The 24,171-nt window shown below is 56.4% G+C and overlaps 1 protein-coding gene across 1 annotated transcript in view; it reads left to right on the top strand.

Annotated features, from left to right (window-relative positions):
* Positions 1-902: 902 nt before the first annotated feature.
* The window catches only part of CMIP (c-Maf inducing protein), a 234,427-nt gene continuing 211,158 nt past the window's right edge, over positions 903-24,171 (top strand). The window contains exon 1 of the mRNA XM_079908012.1: positions 903-1,403. Within this exon, the coding sequence (XP_079764138.1) occupies positions 1,107-1,403 (297 nt within the window). The 5' untranslated portion in view covers positions 903-1,106. The remainder of the gene's footprint in view (positions 1,404-24,171) is intronic.

Genomic DNA, 24,171 nt, shown 5'->3' with positions numbered 1-24,171 from the left:
GCAGAGTGCTGCAGGCTGAGCCAGGGCAGCGTGGCTCATTCCCCGGATAACTGACGGGACACATTCAGTTCAAGGAAATATCTCTGTCTTGTGGCGCCATCTGGCCAGCCAGGTGGACAGCTTCCTGCCTGCGGTCCTGTCCCCACACCTTCGGCCCGGCCCAGCCCGGCCCCGGTCCCTCGGGTTTGCACCTGGCCGCACCTCCGCCATCCGCGTGCACAGGTTTCGGGGCGCTGACATTTCGGATCCCGGCTGGCCGCGGGGGTAAGGGTGGGCTGCGGGGGCCGCGGCGCGTTCTCAGAACCGTCGGGCAGGCGGGCCGCGCGGCTCAACACCGGCCTGGGCACCGGCGGGGGCGCGGCTCGGCGTGACGTCACGCGCCCCGCCCCCGAGGCCCCCGCCCACTCCCCAGGTTCCGGGCGGGGCGGGCCCGGGCCTGCCAGGGCTCGCCCGCCCCAGCCCCCTCCCCGGGGGCCGCCCCCTCCCGTCGAGCCGCGCCTCAGCCCCTCGCGTCCCCGCCCGGCGACGGACTCCGCCTGCGAGAGGCCGAAGCCGCGGCGGCAGCCGCCGTTGCCGCCATTGACGTCAGAGGGGCGGGCACATGACCCCGCGGGGACCAATCGCGCGGGCGCCGAGCGGCTTCTGCAATCTCTCAACTGAGCCGGCCCCCGCGGCCCCCGCCGCACACTCGCCCGCGGACGGCCGCCCAGACACACGTACTGTACACACGAGCGGGCGGCGGGGCCGAGACACGCCCGCCCGCGCGGCCCCCGCTCGCCGCCGCCGCCACCGGGCCCCCGGCCCCCCCGCCGGCGCTGCCCCGCGTCCCCGCCCGCCCGCCCCTCCGCCGAGCCGGTCCGGCCGCCGCGAGCATGCATCCGACGAGCTAGGAGGAAGCCGGAGCCCCGCAGGAAGGACCGAGCGCCGGCCGCCCGCCCGCCCGCCCGCCCGGGCCCCTCCCTTGCGGGGCGCCCCCAGCCCCACACCCCCCCACCTTCCTGGGGGGTGGGGGGGTGCGGGACGCCGACCGGGGGCCCCGCCGCCCGGGCAGCCGGGACAGCCCCTCTCCCCGCCCCCGGCACCCTCCCCGGCCCGGCCGGCCGGCCATGGATCTGACCAGCACCTCGGGCGGCGGCGATTCCCGGCAGATCGAGGAGACCAAGCCGCTGCTGGGGGGTGACGTGCCGGCCCCCGAGGGCACGAAGATGGGCGCCGTGCCCTGCCGCCGGGCCCTTCTGCTGTGCAACGGGATGAGGTACAAACTGCTGCAGGAGGGCGACATCCAGGTCTGTGTCATTCGGCACCCGCGGACCTTTCTCAGCAAGATCCTCACCTCGAAATTCCTGAGGCGCTGGGAGCCGCACCACCTAACGCTGGCCGACAACAGCCTGGCGTCCGCCACGGTGAGTCGCTCTGCGCGGCGGCGCGCCTGCACCCCCGCGCCTCCCCTCGGGGCCCGGGAGGCGCCCCCTCCCACCGGCTGCCCCCTGCCTGCCGCTGCACCTGGAGCCCGGGGCCTGCAGGGCGCCGGGGGGCGGGAAGAACCGGGCGCCCCCTTCCTGGCCTGGGCTCCGGACTGGATTGTGGAATCCGAAGCTCTGCCCTGCCGGCGGGCTCGGGGAGACCCTTAGAATTATGGAGAGGATCTGGCCCACCCCGGACTGAGCATTTGGGTACCTCCGGGCCCAGCGCTTGTGTTAATTACGGATGGGACCTTGGGATAGACCCCCGAGGCTGGGCCCTGATGGTGGTGGGGTTCCCTTTCGGAAAGCACATCTGGATCTGCGGCGGATGGGAAAACAAAACAACCAGAAAAAAAAACAAAAAAACAAAAAAACCCCAACAACCTCAAAACCCCAAAACCCAAAGAATTTCCAGAAGCCAGTTCCTTTCTTTGCTCTCTACCCGTCTTTTTCCTGCCCGGGCTGGCAGGCAAAACTGGGTGCTTCCCTTTCTGAAAAAATTTCACTGACACACTGGGAGGGTGGAAGTGGAGGGGGAGGGGGAGGGAGAGGGGGCAGGGGTCCTGGGCTATCTCCTCCCCACGGGGGGCGGTCAAGTTCTAGTGCGGAAGCTGGCCTGTGGGGTTCTGGTCTTGTATAGTCTATGCAGTATTGTATACGTGTGTTTTGTTGCTGGAGGTTTTATTATGTTATTGTTACTGTTCTAAAATACATGGCTGGCACTGGGTCGCCCTCATGAGAGGGAGAGAAGTCATCGATCTGTTTCTGAAATCAAATCTGCAAGGTGGAGAGAGAGGGCTGCGGTGGGGTCGCAGCGGGGGAGGGTGGCGGGCAGGAGCCGGAACAGGATGCTTTGTGTTTTGAAAGGAGGACAGTTTAAAGCACCAGCTCTGCTTGGGCCCGAGCCTTGCTGTGAGGGGGTCCCGTCCTCTATGGAGAGGTGGCACGTCTTCCCCAGAATGCACGCTCCCCTCTGGGGCAACCGTGATCCGGTTCACTAAGCACGGTGGTCGGGGCGGGGGCGCTGAATCTAACGCCTGCCCACACCTGTGCCAAGAAAACCCAGCCGGGAAACAGGGTGTCGCTTACATAGCATGTCACAAACGTGTAGCATGTGCAGACATTTCCCCGGCATCCATGTTCCCTTGGCAGTGTGTCACAGGCTGTGACACATGCTCCAGGGAATGGGGAGGGGGAAAAGTTAGCAGAAGAAACCATACTCCTTGAAACAGCTCCCCCCCGGCCCCCCCCCAGGGCACTGAAGCACACGAGGACTTTTATTCTGAATTTTGGGTCCGACGTACTCAGAACACCTATTTTTTCTTTCCTGTGGGCACACTGGTGCAATCTGCAAAGGCTGCTTTCTCGGGGAGGATCCCTGGTTGGCGAGAAGCGGTCCAGTCCCAGTCTCAGGCTCGTGCACGTTCTCAAACCTGTCCCGAGCCACAGGCCTCGGCATTTGGCTTTTCATTTGATGGAGGGAGAGCCGCAGAAAATTCGCCAGCGCGCAGTGTTTCAGATTCAGGGAGGAACTGGTGTCCTCAGTAGTTCCCTGCCTGGGGTCAGCAGCCTCCAGATCTGGCTTCAGAATTTTCCCCTGGCCGGGGCTGGGGAAGCTTTATTTTTCTTTCTGTCACCCCTTAAAGTGAAGGGGAGTTGGGGAGGAGAAGATGGCTGGGAGGCACAGTGACCCTCCGTGGGAAGGACAGGCCGAGCTCCCGTGCTCCCCCGGGAGAAGCCAGGAGCTGTGCTGTGCTGCCCACGGCTGGGGGAAGCCAGCTTTGGAGGCTCAAGGTGCCCCTCCCCCTCCCCCAGTTTACCTCTGATTGCTCAAGAGGTGTCTGTTGGAGAGAGAGAGTGGGGAGGAAGGGCGCCTGAAGCCCTGCGCTGGCTTCTCAAGCAGGCGTGGTGGTGGCACCTTCGTCTTCTTGGGCCTCTCTGGAGAGGAGCCGTGATTTTCTGGACTGGGGGCCGAGGGCCATCCGTGGCACAAGATTTGTCTCGCAGAGCCTTGCTGTGGCGTTGGGAAGCGAGGAGGGAGGAACTACGCGCGAGTGTCCAATGGGCTGTCCCCTTTCTCCGCCTGTCGTTGGCGAGCCCCGCGGGCAGGGCAGGGAGTGTCCTTACATGTGGCCTTGGTGGGCTCGGGTGGGGTGCACGGCCCTCCCTGCCGGGGCCTGTGAGCGTGGAGGGGGGCTGCTGAGGCCGTGGCCTCCAGGGCAGGGGTGTGGGTGGCACCACCACTGGGGACCTTGTCCCGTCCTGAGACACCTGGTTGTTGGTGTGTCCAGGCCCCCCACCCCCCACCCCCGCGGGAAGCAAAGCAGGCCCCTGAGGGGTTTCCCTGAGGCCCGGGCGTTATGTAATCTGTCTGCATTTTGTAGTGCGGCCCAAGCACTCAATTGAGAAATGGGAGCCCAAACGAAGCAAAGGTGAATCTGAGTGCAGCTCACTCCAACGGAAAGCCCCCTGTGGCCCAGCCGCGAGCTGCTGGGTGTGTCGGGCGTTCTGTATTGGTCACAGCCTTCCATGAAGTGTACGTCATCCTTTTGTTAAGCCCTCTACACAGCTCACCTCAGAACCATCTGGTAATTATCTGGTTAATTGTGTGGGCTTCAGGCGCAAGACTCAGAGTGATTGATCTAGATTCAAACCCATAAACAAACCCAATACACCCTCTGCCCAAACCGTTTTCAGGGTCTGTCTGCACTGATCCAGTCAGTTGGAGGGTAGTCAGAGCTACAGACCAGGCTTCCACGATCCCAGCTGCATCAGGCCTGGGTGGAGGCGTCCGGGGGCTCTCAGTCCCACCCGGCAGGCGCTCCAGCTGGGTACACCCCCCAGGTGGACGGACCTCTCTGCATTCCCTGCCGGGGAGATGGGCTCAGCCTGGGGCCCCGGGGGGCCCGCGGCCTCACTCCCTGGCCTGGCTGTAAACTTTGCCTTCTCTGGGGTCAGGTTGGAGCTTGCCCCTGTGCCTATCTGCTGGGCCGGTTACTGATTAAATCCTTGCAGAGTCAACAGTGCCTGACATGGCCGGTGACAGCGCCGGGCCCGATGCACTCTGTGCTGGAGACTTTGGATCCAGAAGACTCATAAACAAAGGAGGAAACACAAAGGCGCCAGTGACCCGGCTGCCGGGAGGGGGACTGGGAGGTGTCCGCCCCTCCCTGGGGTACACACGGCCGCACCTTGCCGGCGGAAGGGTGCATCTGCCCAGGCTGTGGCCTGGACGCCGCTGTTCCTCATTCCTCTCTCACGTCCAGACTTCCCAGTCCCCGGGCCTCCCTGGGCTTTTTGTGGTTGCCAACCATGGTGTCGGCTGTAGCCAAGAAGGTTCGGGTCCGTGGGTCAAGAATCCATTTTGCCGTTCTCGTGTCTGGGCTGAATTTGATCACCTGCTAGGCATGTTTGTCCTCTGGAAGAGGGCTTTGTCCGTGTGCTTTGTCTCCTCTGCACCAAAGAAGTACGAATCAGCTGCTTACCTTTTATTTTACCTTATTTTTTCTAACATGTAGCAGGTGGCATCTCAGAATGGGGAGGGTCCAATCGGTCAAACGGGGGTCAGAGCACAGGCACAGTAGCCTTGACTTGTTTTTTAAATTTTCACCACTCTGCTGCTTCAATTGAAACGTCTGTGGGCTTTCTGTTGTGGAAAGGAAAAGAGGAGTCACCTCAGTTCTCGTCGGTTTCTTTAGTCTGGTGTTTTCTTGGGGGCGGCAACCTTCTGAACTTGGACTTATGCTTACGAAGCGCCTACTGGGTGTCAGAGTGCTGCATTCATCCCGATGGTGGTTCCCCCTTGGGAATTAAAATCTGTGTCCCCCCGAGTAGTCAGAGGTCCCGTGGGAACTCGCCTGTGTGCACACGCACACGCGTGTTCGTTTCTCCGCTTCGTCACCGACACCTCCTCCTTGTGCCCGTCCTCCCCGCTTCTGATTTATGGGATTTTTTTTGTGGCATAAATAAACACAAAGCATTTTTTTTTCTTTCAGTGCCATTTGTCATAAGATTTTGGAGTATATCAAATTTGTCGCCCAGGTTACTTGTCTGATTGGAGGTGGTGGAGGGGAGGGGCTGAGACAGAAGCAGAGGAAAAAAATCTGAATTCCCTGTAAACAGCACACGTGGTCTGCCTTCCCCAGGCTGCAGTAAAGAAGAGCATTTTAAGGAGGGAGTAGTTTTGATGCTGCCATTCTCCTGGCGCAACCCGAGATGCCTTTTCTAGCCGCTGGCAAAGTTGTACCAGGCCAGGTTGAAGGTGTCTCACTCGCTGCCCATGGCTGGGCTTTGCTGCCGAGCTGGCTGGGGCTCCGTGGCCCACAGGTGGCTGTGTATAGTGTTGCCCGCTCCTCTGTGCCAACCGGGGAGCCCGCTGACTCACCTGGCAGTGGGAGAGGGCATTTCTGGGGCACCACGTCCGGTGAGGCTTAGGGGGAGCCTGGTGGCCGTGTCATCCTAAAAAACCAAAGCTCTCTGAGGGTGCCTCACTGCCGGCCTCAGCTTGGCCCACATGGATGGTATCCCCTTGGTGTTTTGGTGGAATAAACATCTGAGATGGTCAAGTTATGCCTTTGATTAAAGGATTAAGTGAGATTCAGCAAGGCAGCCAAATGGTTCACGGCGTCTCCACCGTGGGGCAACACAACGGGGTTTGCTGCCACTTGCACCGGGCTCTGGATTCTGAGGTTACAACTTCCTGGCTGTGTGACTTTTGGAACGTTGCTTTGCTTTCCCGTGCCGGGGCTTGCTTTTCCTCCAAGGGGGTGGGATAATCCTACCTCATTTACAGGGTTGCTGAAAGGATTGGGGATCACTCAGACTAGCACCTAGCAGGACGGCCAGCACACAGTAGGGGTATGACAAGGGGTCTGTATTCCACTTTGTGTTTTCCTAATTACCCTGAGAGTGCTTCAGGAAATTCTGCCCAAATGCAAGGGATTATTGCTACTTAAAAACGGGCAGTCTCTAGAGGAAAGTCTCCTGAGATGAGCGGTGCATTTGGGAAAGTTAGGGGTATTTAGTGGATCTGGTATGTGTGAGAGCAATGAAATTGTTGAAAGCAGTTTAAGAAAAATTTCTCAGGGGCACAGTCTGGTTTCCTTTGAAAAAATACAGAACTCTTTTTTTTGGAAAATTGAAATAGTAACGTGCACATCAAATAAATTCAGATGGTACAACAAGGCATATAAGGGAAAATGAAGCTTCTGTCTTATTCCACGGGCCCGTGGCCCCTAGTTCCCCTCCTCGCAGGCCAGCCCTGCATCCTTGCTGAGCATCCTGGGCATTTACACAGTTCTGTGCTGTTATTGTTCATTGGACGGTGTGTTTTGGCAGTCATTCTAGATCTGTGCCTGTGCACAGCTGCTCTTCCCTGCTGCATGGTGTTCCATCATAGAGGGGCACCATAATAATACAGGTAGACCATCCCCTATCATTGGACATTGAGGTTAGCCCCAGGCTTTTGCAGTTTCCAACAAGACACTTTCCACTTTGATTGAGTGGAGTTGTTTGTGTTTCGATAATTTGAATGTTTTTTGCCTCCTTCTTTGGTGAGTGTTAAAATATTTAGTCCTCCAGTGCTTTGCAAGGGTGAGCTGACCCTCCCTCAGAGGGGGGAAGGGCAGTGCTGCCTGGGGTCCCCGCGGTCTGGAGTCATGCTTGGGTCTGGCTCGCTGTCACTGGCTAGGGAGCCTCCTGAGGGTTTGGCCCCCCAGCCCCACCAGGAACTGGTGGGGGGCTCCGGCCAGTCCCGCAGACCTCTGCCCCAAGGACAAGGGTCTGCATGGCCAGGAGAGCTGTTTCCTGCTCCACCTGAGAGCATCGTTTTTGTCCCCAGGCTTCCTGCTTCCCCAGGATGGAAGCCAGGCCGCCTGGCCCCATGGTAGAGAAAAGGAGGAAGTGACAGTGTCTCTTCCCTGCTCCTGGCTCTGGTGACAAGGCACCCAGTGCCTTCAGCGGGCCACCGAGGGAGGCCGTGTGAGGTTGAAAGGAAGTTCAGCTGATACCAGCAGAGCCCTACAAAGGGTGATGAGGCGTGTGTGTGTGTGTGTGTGTGTGTGTGTGTGTGTGTGTGTATGGGGGAGGTGTTCATGTCTGTTGAGGCAAAGGGGACCACAGAGAACATAGTTTTGGTGCTGAAGTTGATTGTTGTGGTGAAACTGAATGTCCAGTAGCCATTTCTTTACACCTGCCACATACCGGTGTCTGGGGTGTCAGGAAGATGGAGGGAGGAGAACAGCCAGTCGCAGCAGAGGGGTCAGACAGGCAAGCTTGAGTCCTGCCCTTGCAGCGTCCTAGCTGGTGGGTGACCTTGGGCAGGTCACCTAACCTCCCTCCTTATCTGTGAAATTCACATTCTGGGGACTTCCTTTTAGCATGATGTCAGGATTAGGTGGAGTAAGGCATGGCAGTTCATTCAACAGATAAATATCACTGTTTGTAGGCACTTTGAGGAAAACCAGTCTCTGCCCTCCTGGACTAGGGTAGGTGACAGACCATCAACACTGAGTAAGTAATTATAAACTCTGTCTGGCCCCGGAGAAAACAAAGCAGTGGTGGGTGGGGTGTGCGGGGCTTGGGGACCAGGAGCCTTGCTACCCTGCACATGGTGTTCAGGGAAGGAGATGGTATCTAGTGGGGGAGCATTCTTGGCAGAGAGGATGGCAAGTGCAAAGGCCCTGAGGCTGGACCGGACTTAGAGATCACCCAGGGAAGTGCCCGGATCTTAGTAAACGCTCTACAGTTGTCATCACCCCTGCCTTCCAGGAGCTGTTGTCATCTATTGGAGAATATTAATGGGCGTCCAGCAATGCTAGGTGCTGGGCGTGTCGACAGCTCCCTGCCCCCGTGGGGCTCGCTTAGTTTCTAGCGCTTCTGGGGTGTGTGTGTTTTATTTAACCCGCTCCCTCCCATAGCGAAGAATAGCAGTGCTTTAAGAGACTCTTAGATTACCAAAACCAGCTCCCTTTGTCCGTGCTGTGTTGCAACGGTTCTAGGACCTAGAACACCCTAATCGCTGAATTCGCCTCAGGCTTTTTTCCCATGGGGAAGCACTGAGTGTGGGGGAAGCGCTGAGCGCCGCGTGTTGCCCAGCAGCCGGGCTGGGCTTCACACCCAGGACTCCCCGCACCCCTGGCACCTTCACTGCCTTCCTTTGTCATGGGTTCTGCTTTCTAGCTGGTATCAGATCCGGAGAGTGTATAAGCAGATGAGGCTGAGTAAACGCACTTTGGAGGGAAGCAGAAGAGCTGGATTCTCCAGCCCCCTGCCGGGTGGGCAGGACTCCGCGGGGCGGGGCAGCGGAGGCTTCCCTGGGGCCGGGGTCCTCAGGAGAGCGGAGATAGCACAGGAATGTTTCCTGGTGTCCTGGGCCAGTCCCAAGCTCCTCGAGGCCCAGAGAAGCTGCAGATAGGGGCACACAGCCTGGGAAAGCCCAGACTGCCGCCTCGTTTGGCTCACCGTCCTGCCCAGGTGAATGTGCATCGCCGCGCGTGCTTGTGTGAGGCCCAGCCGGTGGTGGGGCCGGGCCACAGTCAGGGTGGGCTCACTGCTGCAACAGCCAGCCCCCAAACCTGGGGGGCTTCACGCAGCACGGTTTACATGTGCCTCGTGTCCCGGTCCGGGGGAGGTTTCTGCCCCTTCAGGGCCTCGGGGAGTCGGGGCTGGGGAGAAGGCGTGAGCCCCAGGCGGAGGTTCGGTCTGTGGGTCTGGCCGCTCCATTGGCCACAGCTCAGTCACATGGCTACCCCCGAGTGCAGGGGAGGCTAGGGAACGGGGTTAGCTGTGTCCAGGAGACAGGAGGCCATGGATAGATGGCGACACCCACCCCAGGACCGTTGGGACCCTGCAGTGGTCTGGAGGTCTCCAGGGTACCAGCAGCAGACTGCTTCCCTGGAAAGGAGATTCAGACGGCGTGGTCGCCTCTGGCTCCTGGGTTTGAGCTTGGTGGCAGGTCAGGAAAGTTTGCAGTCTGCTCTCTGGTGGGGAGTAAAACATCTTCGTGAACCTGTTGCAAGGGATGGAGCAATGCGCTCGTGATTCCAGCGACACTTACTGTCCCCCTGCTGAGTGCCAGGTACTGTGCTCTTTTAATTTTCCAGACAGTCCTACGGGGCAGCTATTACTTTTACCATTTTATAGATGTTGCAACAGAGACTCAGACAAGGAGAAATGGGAAGAAGTGGAGTTGAGAGGCAAAGGCAGGTCTGCCGCCACGCCTGAGTGTGTGTGTCCGTGAATATATGTGCATCTGTTGGATCTACGTAACATGATTTCAGCCTCTTGCAGAAACGCCTTAGTGGGGAATCAGTGGGCTTATCAGTTCAGTGCTTGCCGATGTTTGGCAGACATCCCTTTGTGAATTTGTCAAGTGAGTTCAGGGAACTGGTGTTGGAAAGTGAATGCCAAGTATCTGTAAAGGGTAAGAGCCAGGTACCAAGTTTGTGCATTTGCTGTGTGTGCAAAGGGAGTTTCCCAGGTACTGCACTTGTGGAGTGAGTATCTCCAGGCACCGGGCTGGCAAGGTGAGTGTTCCCTGGTACTACGCTTACAAAGTCAGACGACCCTTTGTTCCCCAAAGGCTCACAGTTAAATTGGGGGACACTTCAGATTAGGATACACTATAGCAGCACACCTCCTCAGAGAGATCTGTGCCTTGTCCTGCTGTTGGGAGGGGCCAGGCGGTTTCAGGAGGGACTTCGTAGGAGAGATGCATCTGGACGGACAGAGGTAGGGCCGGGGACTGGCAGAGAAGGGGCTGGGGGTCAGGGCTGGGAATGGGCAGAGGGGCCACAGCAGTGGTTGGCACTGTGAGAGCAGGTAGGGAGAAAGATGGAGGCAGGGTCACTTCCCAGAGGGGCCCTCGAGGTCAGTATGGGATTCATGTGCGAGCCGGGAGGGCCCTGGTCATGATGCAGATGGACGGGGAGCGGGCCGCCAGCTGGGAGCCCGGGATGCCCCTGAATGGAAGCTTCAGGAGTGCAGGGATGTGAGCCACCAGGCCAGGCGTTAGTCACAGTAGTGACCACTGCAGCAGTGGTCTCGTGGCCACTCACGAGAGTTTGTTTGCTAGGAGCTGGGCTGGGAGGTCACATCGGTGGCCTCCGTAACAGCCCAGCAAGTTGCTGTCGCTCCCTGCATTTTACAGCTGGGGACCCTGAGGCCGTGTCTCTCAGCAGACGCTCTTTGGCCAGATGAGTGGATGAATGAGTGAAGGAAGGAATGAATGAGCTGCCGCACAGGTTCAGTTGGGTGGCCCCTCCTGTTGGAAGGGGTGAGGGAAGAGCCACGTCCAGACCTCCACCCTCTGCGTCCCTGGAACCCTGCGTGTCTCTTTCACCTCCAGTGAAGGACAGTGCGTGCAGTGGGCCCTCGAGTTGCCCTGCGGAGCTGGCCTCGGGGTGGACACAGGCCCGCGGTTCCTGGTCCACTGCCGGGCCCGTGAGGCCGCTGCCACCAGAGGCCTCTGGTGCTTTCCGGATCCCGGGCCTGAGCCCTCCGCTCTGAGCTTTGGCTCCCAGGGCTCCCCTTCTGGAAGCTTCCTTCCTGGAGGCCAGGTGGGAAGGCCCCGCCCAGCCGTGGGGCTTGGGAAGGTGGCACCATCGGGCCGAGGCAGGGCAGCTGTGGCGCCCTGCTGGTGCCCTTAGTGGGCTCTCGGGCCTGGGGGCTCTGGGGCAGTGGGAGCAGGGCTGCCCCGCTGGAAAGAGGAGCAGTGACTCTGACGTCTGCCTGTTGCTCCTGTTGGGTCGCGTTTCACCTGTGGCCGATGCCTGCCTTGACGGTGGGAAGGTGAAAGAGCTTGACCCGTCCCAGCAGTCTGGTGGCTACTGGGCTTGGGGGTCCAAGCAGGGTCAGCCTGCGGGGTCACACAGACCGGGACGGGGTGGAGGTGACTGCGGGGCAGTAACGATCATTTCCTCCAGCCCCGCGGAGCCCCTTGGGTGTATCTGTGCATTTAACCCAGCCCCCGAGGCTCTTGTTTACACTTGGGGAAACTAAGGCCCTGTGAGTTTCAGGTTACATCACTGCAACCCAGACGACCTGGCTCCAGAGCCAGAGGCCTCCTGCAGAGCACGGCGCCTCCTTGGTGGCTTCGAGCACAGGGACCTGGGCAGCGAGGAACAGTCACCAGCAAAGCAGTGAGAACTACAGCTAGTGCTCGCACAGAGTCTTCTGTTCTGAGCCTACACGTGGATGAGCACTTTTCTTTTATTGCAGTATAGTTGACTTGACAATATTATATTAGTGTCAGGTACACAGCGTAGTGATCCAGTATTTTTACAGTTTACACTCCCTTAAAAGTTATGACAAAATAATGCCTATAATTCCCTGTGCTGTACAACATGTCCTTGTTGCTTATCTATAGTTTGTATCTCTTAATCCCATACTCCTGTCTTGCCCCCCCGCCACCACTGGTAACCACTTGTTTGTTTTCTGTGTCTGTGAGTCTATTTCTGTTTTGCTCTATACATTCGTGTTATTTTTCAGATTCCACACGAAAATGACATCTACAGTATTTATATTTCTCTGATCTATGTCCATTCACATTCCTGCAAATGCCAGAATTTCATTCTTTTTTTTTTTTTTTTTTTTTTTGCGGTGCGCGGGCGTCTCACTGCTGTGGCCTCTCCTGTTGTGGAGCACAGGCTCCGGATGCACAGGCTCAGCGGCCATGGCTCACGGGCCCAGCCGCTCCGCGGCACGCGGGATCCTTCCAGACCGGGGCACGAACCCGTGTCCCCTGCATCGGCAGGCGGACTCTCAACCACTGCGCCACCAGGGAAGCCCCATTCTTTTTTATGGCTGAGTAGTATTCCATTGTATATGTATACCACATCTTCTTTATCCATTCGTCTGTTGATGGACATTTAGGTTGCTTCCATATCTTGGCTATTGTAAATAATGCTGCTGTGAGCATTGGGGTGCGTGTATCTTTTCGAATTAGTGTTTTCTTTTTTCCTGGATACGTACCCAGGAGTGAAACTGCTGGGTCATACGTAGATGAGCTTGTTTAAACCTCCGATGCATCTGTGAGGTATTGCTGTCATGGTTCCTGTTTTACAGATGATCAAACTGGGGCCCAGAGAGATGAGGTCGCTACTTACCCAGCTAGTAGTGGTGGAGCTGGGATTTGCACCCAGGCCATCTGGCTCCAGAGAATAACTGCATGTGGCTGTGAGCCCGGCTCAGGAGCAGAGGCTCAGGAAGACCCAGGGTGGCCAGGGCTGGCTCCCTGCCGAGCAGGGGGGCCGTGCAGAAGGCGGGAGGGTGGGGACAGAGTCGAGTGTCTCACCCTGGGTGGTTCGGCCGTCTTCCTGCAGACGCATCTCTGGGAGAGCCGTGGTGGAGGTTTGCTTCTCACCTGCCCCTGCTTGGTGTTGGGGTCGTGAACTCAACCTCTCGGAGCCTGTTTCCTCGCCTGAGATGGCCTGACCCTGAGAGCCGGCTGTGATGGCTTGGTGCAGGCGAGCATGGGGTCTGGAGCCCGTCTCAGAGCGTGACTGGGCTCCCCCCACCCCTCGGGGCTCTGGCTCAGCCCCTCTCCCCTCCGCCGTGGGGAGTGCTGCTGGCCCCCGGAGCCTCCCCGACCCCCAGTTGGAGTGAGGGCTTGCTCCCTGCGAGCTCCAGCTGGGTGGCGATTGCCTCTTTGCCCGTCTGTCTTCTCTACCAGCTATTCGCCTCCGTACTTGTAAAAAATAAAACAAAAATAATCACCCAGGGTTGATGATGATCTTAAAAAATAAAGAAGGAAAAGATTCTCCCATAATCCCACCACCCAGAAAGCACCCAGATGCACACTTTGGGGTAGAGCCATCTCTGCTTTCTTCCTGGACGAGTGCGTGTGACACACATGATCGTGTGCACAGCGAGTAGGGTGAGGTCTTATTCATAAGTGCTAAGCCATTTTCATACATGATCTCAAAGTGTGTCCCCTTTGGCCCTATTGATCTTGGGCCCCAGATCTTACCTGGTGGTGGGGGCCGTCCTGGGCTTTGTGGATGTTGAGTATCCCTGGCCTCGGCCCACTAGATGCCAGTACTCCGCTCCCCACAGTGTAACAGCCCCAAATGCCTGTGGATGTTGCCACAGGTCCCCTGGGGGGCACATCACTGGCTGAGAACCCCTGTGGTGACTTGGCTGATGTCCCACCTACCCTGAGAGGTCCCTTTTGATGAGTAGCCCCGGCTGCGGGCTGGCCCGGGGGAGAGCTGGGAGCCTGTGCTCCTGTCTGCAGTCACCTTGCCTCTTTGGAACCTGGCACAGAGGTGGGAACCGAGAACTGCGTGGGGCTGCAGGAGCCCAGATCCCTCTGTCTGCGTGGCGCGGGCCGAGAGCCGGCAGGGACCCTGGAAGGAAATCCTGCTGGCCCCGGCATTAGCGAGCTTCCCACACCTTTGATCCCTCCTGTCGGCTCCCCTGCTGTGTCCTGATGACTCAGGACTTCAGAGATCTGGGTTGTTGGAAGGGGAATTGCTTCATGCCACTAAAAAAGAAGAAAGAGAGGAAATTAGCATTAGGAAGTTTTGGTGTGAGGAAAATGACTCTGAAACCTGCTTCTCGAATCCTGTTTGAGTGTTTTTGGGGGAGTGGGTGCAGCGAGGAAAGGGGCCGGGCCGTGGCGGGCGACCTGGCCACATGGCTCTTCGATAAAGGCCTTCCTCTGCCTGAGTCAATCCCCACGCAAGGCTGTGCTTTGGGTCCCTCTGCTTTTTGGAGCTAAGTGAACCATACCACCAGGAAAGATACGAAGAGGAAGCTTCTGGAGTATGTGTGGGCCCTGCCAGCAGGTGCAGTGAAGGTGCGAGAGTCTCAGGCCAGAGACTGTTGCAGAGGGCAGCGGTCTGGGGTTCTTCTAATGCCCCAGTGGTCAGCAGGGTGCCTCTGGGCCGGGACAGCCGAGTGCTGGTGGATCTCAGCCCCTGCTCGGCCCGGCTGGGCAATCTTGTGTCGGGCAGGCCCTGCTCGGCATTCACCGCGGCCTTGCTTGAAGGGGTGTGTGCTGCGGATTGGGGGGCTGCAAACGCTCTGCCCCCACTTTGAAACCCAAGGTGGAGGCAGAGGCGCCAAAGACCCTGCCTTCCCAGGTCAGTTCTTCCCTAGTGGTTGGTGGGGGGCAAAGTGGTTTCGAGCTGTGGCCAGAGTTTTTGGATTCAGACACTTCATATTAGACCATGTAAGTAGTGGTGTGATCCAGCTCTCAGTTTTCTCATCTGTAAGCTGGGGATAATCGTGGCCACCTCCCAGGGTTATCCGAATCATAAAGGAGATGCTGCACACATGGAAAGTGCTTGGTGGTGTCAGGCTCGGAGCCAGTGCTCAGTCAGTGCGCCTCATGACCACCAGCTCAGTCCTGGCTGCCGCTCTGCCCACTGCGTTCCCGCTTCTGCTCGACTGTGAACTTCTCGAAGGCAGGTGTCTCATCCAGCCATACCCGATGGCAGTACAGGCTTGTGGCTGAATACGGTTGCTTGATGTGTAGAGGCCCCAGGCGTCGCAGGGACAGAAAAGGGTCTCACGTTTTGCTGGAAACCCCGGCCCTGCCTGGCGACCTCGCAGCCCTTGGGAGAACCTCCAGGGTGTGCTTGTGACCTTGGGCACCGGGACCTGGAATGGACCACAGTCCTGGACTCAACCCCAGTCACCGTGTCCCCGACTTGGGCAAGATAGAAACTGGCAGTTGGGAAGATTAAGACATTATTGGTGGTTTGCGCCTCAGCTTTCAGCAGCAGTGCTTGGGAAATAAGATTTTGATCTTGGAAAATATGATTTAAAAACAGAATTGAAAGTCGCTTTTATTTTCTCAACGATATTGCCCCTGACACACGCACAGGGCCTTGAATGGTGGTGTCCGGTCCGAGCCTGCCAGTAGGGAGCCCACTCACGGCCCTTCCATGAGGCGCACCTGTGTATATATCATACCCCTACCGCCCCCCGCCCTCGGCTCTCCACCTTTGATCCCCCCACTTGGGTCTGCAGTGACAGAGCGCCCCGTTTAGACAGAGCCCGGGAAGGCCGTCTACTTCTGAGGGAGCTCACTGTGTCGTCTTAGCCTCGCTCCCACCGTTGACTGCGACCCTGCTGCCAGGGGAGGGGGCTTCTTCCTTGGACCCCTGCCGAGAACTAAGCCCATTGATGGGTGGCTTCACGGAGCTTGAATCTGGTTGTCCCATCCAGTGTTCCCATCCCAAAGCAGGAGGAGGGTCCTCTCCCTGCTGGACGAAGATTGGGAGCTCTGAGTCCCCACCAGGCCCCCTAGGGAGCCTTCTGAGAGGTGGGGTCTGGCCCCCTGGCCATCCCAGGATTAACACTCTGTTCTTGACCACCCTTCCCTGTGCCCAGGACCTGGCTGTGTGGCCTTCATCCACGGGCTTCTGTGCCCTCCGGCCTCCAGGTGGGCTTGGCTCATAAGTGGGGACCCTGCAGGGAGATGGAGGCCCTTGGCTTCTTCCTTCAGGGTTGCTGTGGGCAGGCAGCGTCCCTTGGTCACAGCCCCTGTCCTGTCACCACCCCCCACCCCCCCACCCCCGATTCCGGGCTTCAGTAACTGCTCCTTTCGCTCGTCCCTTCAGGCCTTGGGGTAGGAGCACATAGGGTAGGAGTGAGGTGACCGAGTCCTGGCTTTCCCGGGACTGGCCCAGGTGTTTACACTCACGTCCTGTGTCCCGGGAAACCCCTCAGTCCCAAGCAAATCAGGACATTTGGTCACCCTAGGAGAAAACCACCTCTTGTGTTTTCCCTGTGTTCTGCCCACACCTTGGTATGTTGTCCTTTTGTTACAATTTCTTCAAATGACACCGTTTTGTGTCTGCCATCTGCTTCTCCCCAGGGCCCCGGCTGATACACCAGGAGCTTCAGGAGGATGGAGTTGTTTTCAGAGCCTCTTTCCTTTTAGAGTTCGTAGTAGCCAAATGGGCTGTAATGCTAAACGTGGGGAGAAAGAAATTAATCTCTTGCACTTATACTTTTTTTCTGAAAATATGCCCCCTTCAGAGACAAATGGTGATGATGATAGCCGTGGCTCTCTGCCCACTTACTATGGGCTTCTTGTTGTGTTAAGAACTTTGATGCACCGTTGTGTTTAATCATTATGACAATCCTCTGAGGATTGTCCAGGATGAGAAAACTGAGGCTTAGTGAGGTAAAGTAATTTGCCTAGAGCTCAGGATGGGTAGGAGGTCGGGCCAGGGTATGAACCCCGATGACGTTCCCTGCGAGGTTTCTATGCTTACTGATGAGGTGTTTTACAACCCAGGCCAGGCCAGACAAACCCACAGTTTTGCTGCTTCTGGCTTGGACAGGGTGTCTTATTGGGGGTGCAGGCAGCAGATCTGATGTTCTCCACTTCCTCTCATGTGGCGGGGCTGTGTGCATGGAGCATGCAGGACTGGCTGGGCAGCCAGTTTTGGCCTTGCTGAATTTAGCTATGGCTGGTGTTGGAAAATGTTAGTCTGTTCTTTCCTTTTCCATACCCCCCCTTTAAAATTTTTATAGTTAAAATCGGAGGCGGCCAGACTTGGAAGAGAACCTGCAGGTCATCTAGTTCTGGGATGGTGAATGTATGACACACGTGCAGCCATAGCTCATTGCCTAGCCCCTAGTAGACATTGCTAATCAACCCAGGCGTAATCGATCCTTCCCATTGAGCCTGGAGACAGCCACTGCTAATCAACGGTTGTTGGCATGCACCGTGTCTCCCACTGTATACATTAGGAACGCAAGGCCCAGAGAAGTTAAATGACCCTCAAGGGAGCCACTGGGGTTGTGGAGCCTGCTGTTGAGAGATGACTTTGGGTTAAAAGTCCGCCATCTAAGCAAAGTGTGGTGTGGGGGAAGGACCTGGGTTTTGCATAGCAGTGTGTGGATCTGGGTTTAAATCCCAGTTCTGCTTTTACTGGTTGTAACTTCAGGCAAGTCACATGGCTTCTTTGAACCTGGTCTGTGAAACTAGAAATTGTAATCCCTACATCCCAGGGTTGTGAGGAATAAATGACATGGAATGTTAATTCAGCCTCCAGCAGATACTGGTGGAGGGCCTAGTGTGCGCCCAGGACTGCTCTGGTCCTGGCGTGTGGTGGTGAGCCCTGTAGACAAGGCCCTCCCCTCAGTGGCTGTGCCTTAAAGATTCAAGTGATGCTGCATTTCTTCCTCTTTGCTTCTTGGAGACCCTGTGAAATTGTGGTGTTATTGTTATTTTTTAACAACACAGCCGCTTAAATTTGGCCTGTTTATGCATCACATGACTTGCTTTGGGAAGTGATGTATTTTTTCTTTCATTCCTCATCTCGTTTCCATCCTTGTATCTGGGCCGATTGGGACAGGGAGACCGAATGGATATGACAGGAGACTGGGTCTTAGACCGTTTAGAGGGACACACTCCTTTTGGAAATTTGATGAAAGCTGTGGACCCTTCTGCAGGCAAAATGCTAAGATGACAGGCTTATAAAGTTTAGCATCTGTAGTGTAGGCATTTTTAGGGATTGACTCATGGACCCCTCAGGTTATAGTCAGTCCAGGGGGCCTGGGACACTCTAGTTAGCATGGAATGGAACTTTGCCCGGAAATAAACATGTAAATGACAAAAGCAAAATGGTTCATTATGAAAGGTCAAGGTTTTTATTCAGAGTTCTGCTCCTTTGGCTGGGCAAGTGGGTTTGTCCACGTAGCATTTTCTATGCTTGTTAAGCTGTGTTTAGTCTTCTTGGTTATGGTAAAAGATTTTTTCTTTTACCCTAGTCTGGAGTTTCAAGGTTGGTACTTCTTGCCCCTAAAATGTTTATTTTAAGGTTTAGAACAGTTCTTCACTCTGATAAGGCAGAGAGCATCATTGCAGACGCGCCGTGGTCGAGCACAGGGCGACTCCGCTGGCACTGCAGATGGTGGCCCAGCGCTCAGCCTGCCCGGCGCACAGTGACCTTGGGCCACCTCACCTCTCTGACCTGTGAAGCGGGGGACAGAATGACCACCAACCCCTGGTAGTCAAGGATTAAACACTCTAGTAAGCATGACAGTCCAGAGAATGTCCAAATAGGCCATGGTGGATTTTGTATTCAGTTGCTTGGAATTGGGACTAAGTAGTTTGGATCCTTTGCTCTGTGAAAGGTTGGTGTTTTTACTGAGCCTGTACGATGGAGGTTGCCTGACAGATCCCGCTGAAGTGAACTGAGTTCTTCTGTGAGGGGCAGGATGAGTACAATTCTAATGTGCTTTCTCCTCCTGGACACGCAAGACTTCAAGCAGGCTGACCAGCATAGTTAAGAGGAAGCCAGGGTCTTCCTTGGTTGGTAACTTATAGAAGGGCCCCAGTAATGAGTCCCCTCGTTGCCTTTGACTCTTCCGACGCCCTCTGCCCCCTACCCGGGGCACCGTCTTTAGCCACGCCCTGGACTGAAGCATGATTTCGGTGACTTGAGAGAGAGAGGGTTCCAGGGAACCATTTCACGTTCAGACCTGGGGTTTGCTGGGGTGATTGCTTTGCCACTGACGTTTGCATGTGGGTGTTCTTAAGCCGGAGAAAGAGTTGGACTTTCCCTTTGTTTTGCTTCATTATCCCCACTACATTTGGCAGTCTGGGCGGCATGAGGTGGTGTGTTTTTATGGCTCTCAAATTTGTCTTTAAAAGTGTGCTGTGAGCCTGGAGGCCTCCCGCATCCCTGAAGATTTTGTAGGGAGATCTGAGATGACTGTCCAGCTGGGCGGAGTAATGGAATCTCCCATTTCTTGAGCACCTACTGTGTGCCAGGCACTTATGCATCTCATCTCACCCTTGCAGCAACCCCCCGGGTGGGCAGTGTCCCCGTGTCACAGGGCTGGGGACAGCCCCTGGCCTTCGGGGTCACACAGCTGTTGGTTGCACAGCTGCAAGTCACACCCAGGTCAGGCTGACCTGAATCCATGCGTTTTTCCCTGAGTCCCACGCTGCTCCTGTGGCCTCAAGGGACTTCCTCGGTGTTCTTCATGTCCCCACCCTGGTAAGATTCCACTTGAGGAAAAATGAGTAGGCACTGGTTGGACAAGGGAAAGCCTGGAGAGTTCTGTTTCTCCAGCTCGGCAGCCTCCTTGCTGCTGAGCTCAGGTGTGGCTGGGATTGTCCCTGCCGTCCTAGTCACGTCCTAGTCACCGGCCAAGGTGGCCTTCTCCAGGCAGCCGGCTCTGGGATGAAGTTAGGGCTTCATCTGCCTCACCTGTGTGACCTTCCATGACCACCCTGGCCGGTATGTAAAGGAAGGGGGTGCAGAGGAGGTAGCTTTCTCATCAGTCTCCCTGTCTCACAGGTGAGAAAACTGGGGCTCTGTGGGGGGGGGTGGCTTGGGCGTGGCCATTTGGATAATGAGGGGCCAGGCTGAGCCTGAACTGTTCCTAGTAGGTGTGTACCACCCGTTTACCTGGAAGAGGTGCATCTTGGGGGTTGGTGTCACGAGCCGGAGGCACATACCTGCCAGCATCTTCCCTGAATCAGCTCTGAGTCACTACATGAGGGAAGAGATCCCTCTGGTTGCTGAGTCCACGTCTGGTCTGGCGGGGCCTCTTGAGATCATGCAGGCCCGTGCTTTCATTTTACAGTTGGGTAAACTGAGGCCCAGGGAGAGAGACTGCCCGGGTCACCATTCCTTGCCCGGCGTAGCTTCTGGTTTTCTCTCTTTATCTACACTGTGGCGCCACAGTCTTATTTAGGCATTTGAGTTCTGTGTGTGTGTGTGTGTGTGTGTGTGTGTGTGTGTGTGTGTGTGTGTGTGATGAACTATACATAACATTTATCATTCTAACCATTTGTAGGTGTGCAATCCAGTGGCATTAAGTACATTAACAGTGTTGTGTTACCATCACCACTACCTATACCCGAAACTTTTCATCATCCCCAACATAAATTCTCTACCTATTAAACAATAACTCTCCCTTCTCCACTCCCCCCAGCCCCTGGCAACCGCTATTCTGCTTTCGGTCTCTGTGGATTTGCCTGTTCTAGGTACATCTTGTAAGTGGTATTATATGATACTTATGCTCTTGTGTCTGGTTGGTGTCACTTAGCATAATGTTTTCAGAGTCTACCCATGTTATAGCATATATCAAAATTTCCTTCCTTTTCACAGCTCAATAGTACTCTATTGTATGGGTAGACCATATTTTGTTTATCCGTTCATCTGTTGATGGACACTTGGGTTGTTTCCATGAACTCTTTTTTTTTTTTTTTTTAAGATTTTTTTGATGTGGGCCATTTTTAAAGTCTTTATTGAATTTGTTACAGTATTGCTTCTGTTTTATGTTTTGGTCTTTTGGCCACAGAGGCATGTGGGATCTTAATTCCCTGACCAGGGATCGAACCTGCACCCCCTGCACTGGAAGGTGAAGTCTTAACCACTGGACCACCAGGGAAGTCCCTGTTTCCATGAACTTTTGACTCTGTGATGATGATGCTGTGAACATGGGGGCAAATATCTGTTAGGATTCTTGATTTCAGTTCTTTTGCCTACATACCTAGGTGTGGACATTTATTATTTAAAGACATTCATCTCCTTCTCTCCCATTTCAAAGGGAACTCGGGTTCATTGTAGAATAATTAGTCAGTACAGTCAAACAAAAGAAAAAAATAAGATTTAACCAGAATGGGAACACCCGGGAACGATAATTAATGTTTTCTGTATGCCGGTCGTTTGCGTGTGCCGTTTGTTCCGTCCACACAGGATTACTCTGTATCTGCACGGTGTTTGGGGGTGTGGATAGGTCTTCATTCAGAAATGGGCAAACCTTTGTGTAAGGCACTGGGGGGGGGAGGAGGCGCCGCTCGCTCTTTGCGACCCAGCTGGATGTGCCCTGCCTCCAGGGCACGCCCCCCTGCCTGTGACTGCTCTGTGTCCTGCTTTGCCTGTTCCCTTTCCTGTTATCTGCCCCGTCCCCCCCCCCCAACCCGCTGGACCGTCTGAGTCCCGGGAGGGCTGCCCAGCACAGCGCCTGGTGGTGCTTCCTGCTCAGTAGAGAAGGGGCTGAATGAATAAGTGAAATTAACCAGCCTGCAGACTTGAGACTCATCGACGTCATCGAGTGGAGTCGGGCCCTGTTGGGTGGGACCCCGCACAGGCATGCTGCATGCTGCGTCGTCCCTGTGCCGCTTCCTTGCTGTCCCCCTGCTGTGGAGGCTCTCCCTGCGAACCTGGGTTCACAGGGCCCTGTTTACTCCCCCTGTGCGTGTTCCCTCACTGCACAGATGTTTGCTGGGGGTTTCCTGGGGGTGTCTGGCTACGGGCTGGGCTGTGGGGTGACCAAAACAGGGCCCCTTCAAGGACCTTACGTTCCAGAGTAGGGGACACGCTTGGGCAAAAGAACACCGTAATTTCAGATAGCTATAAATGTGATGAAAACCGCATCTTTTTCTCTTTTTTTCCCTCTTCGTTTCTCTCTTTCTCTTAAAAAAATAAAAATTAATCCAGTCTGGCTACTTCTTGGTTGCTTGGAGGCCAGGGATGTGTGCACTTTACCGGGTTTGAATCCCAGCTCCTCCTCTTGCTAGCAATGACCTTGGCGAGGTGCAAGGCTCAGTTTTCTTGTCTGTATACGAAAGATAGTGGTGTGTCTGCTTCCTCGAGTTAGATGCGGCCTAACGGTGACCTTGCCCATGGAGCACTGTGCACAGTGCCCGTCGTGAGTTCTCAGCGACGCCTGCTGCTGCTCCTGCGATCCCGGAATGATGAGGCTGCCGGCTACGTGGTTTTAAAACGGCAAAACCGGCCCATCCAATCCACTGGTTAACGCAGAGGGGCCAGGAGGGCGGTGAGTGTAGGGGACTCGACACAGCATCGCTTCCCTGGATGCATTGGTTGAACCGAATTTGTCCAGCACGCCCTGCTCCCTGGGAACAGGAACAAAGGGCCCAGCCATGAAAGGGGCCCTGTTCCCTGACCAAGTTGGGGAACGCCAAAGGCGAGATCTGCAGCTGGTGCCAGGAGTTCTGTGGCAGGGCCCAGCTCTTTCATTTTTCCTGTGCCTCAGTTGGGGCCAGGGCCCTCTGGTTAGATGGGTGCGATGAGCAGAACACACAGGAAAATAAGCAGACAGAAACCCCCAGACTGCCCTTCGAAGTACGCCCATCCTCACGGGGCAGGGACAGGGATCTCCTTGGGCACAGAGAGGTTTTTAATTTGAGCAAGTTTCCAGGTCATCAGGCAAAGGGCTTGGCAAGGTTACAGGGTGTCATCCGGCCCGTGTGGGCCCAGCCACTGTGTGTGTTGGACCTGGACCTGGTTTGCCCCTCACCGTCAGTCCCACTTGAGCCCTTCAGTGTCTCTGAGTGTCTGGCCTCAGGTCCCACCTGCACAGGAGGCACACGGCCACCCCGGGTCTCGTCAGGCAGGTGGGGGACGTGTAGGAAGGGCACCCCAACAAGGGCCCCCCTCCCCCCACAAATGCCTGCCGTGTGAAGGTGGGAGGGCTTGCAAGCTCTCCCCTCAGAAGTGCCATTTGTACCCCAGGTTCAGGCCTGGCAGGAAGAGGAATTGAGTGCTTTCCTTTTCGGGGCCTCCCCGTTCTGCCCCTCTTCGAATCCGAGGGCTCACACGGGCCTGGGCCCTGCTGCACAAGACCATGAGATGCACAGTTGGGGCCACCTGGTGGCTCGCTGGAGTCCGAGATGACAGGAGAGGGCCTTATGGGGCTGGGTGGGCTGGGAGGGTGGGGAGGCGGGTGCGGGAATGGATGGGGGGCTGCCGTTCCCCCTTCCCGCAGGATCAGCTCTGCTCCCGCCTCTGAAATAAACTACAGTGGGCTCATTCCCTCCCCACCCACCTGCCTCTCACGCTCTCAGGCGATGTGTCTGTGCCAGGCTCAGAAGGGTTGGCCTCGAACCCCAGCCGTGCCCCTCCTTTCCTTACAGGACGGAGCCTTCTACACAAGGTAGGGTGGGAACGAAGGGAGGAGACTCCCCCGGGGCTGTGCACGCTGCGTCCTCCGTACGCGCTAGGGGCTCCTCACTCGACGTTCAGGCGTCCATGCCTGAAACATGCGCTGTGGGGCACCTACTGGGTACCAGGCTTGGCTCCAAAGGTTGGGAATACAGAGAGCCCGAGGAGAGAGGGCTGGGGACAGCTGGATCTAACGCCCCACGTGATGGGGAGCTCGGGGAAGCACCGGGGTCCCCCGAGGGGAAGGCTGCTGATCAGAGAAGGGGTTGGCTTCGGCCAGGTGGAGAAGGCAGGGGACAGCATTCCAGGCCAAGAGAGACGCTGGCAGAGCCCAGAGGTGTGGCAGGGCCAGCACTGCCTGCAGAGGGAGCCGCTCCTTGTGCTAGGAGTGTGCTGAATGGGGTGGGCCCGGGTGAGCTGTCCTGGGTGCTGGGCTCAGGACTGTGGGCTTGAAGATGGAAGCCCAGTCCCTGGAATGCCCTGAACATCTTGTTCCTTCCTGCTGGGACTTGAAGGGACCTCGTTCTTTGCTCTGACTTGGTCATCCTTAGGCATGAGAACCTGGGAAATGCTGAGCTGGTGACATGGGTGGGGCTCAGTTCTTTGCCAGCAAGGAAATGGCCTGTCTCCCTAAACCTTTGGTGTTGGTGGAAAGACTCAAAGGGGCCAGCCCTTGAGGTCATTCTGGGCCAGAAGCATCGAGCTCTAGATAATGGAGAGAACTGTCTGGTATTTGAAAGGCTGGGATCAGTCTTCCACGGCGAAAGGAACCCCTGGGCTCCTGATCTGAGCAGCAAGTTGGGAGTCCCACCCTGGGC

The sequence above is a fragment of the Stenella coeruleoalba genome (assembly GCF_951394435.1).
Source record: "Stenella coeruleoalba genome assembly, chromosome: 20".
NCBI lineage: Eukaryota > Metazoa > Chordata > Mammalia > Artiodactyla > Delphinidae > Stenella > Stenella coeruleoalba.
The sequence above is the reverse complement of the archived record's forward strand: the minus strand, read 5'-3'. Positions and strand labels throughout refer to the sequence as shown.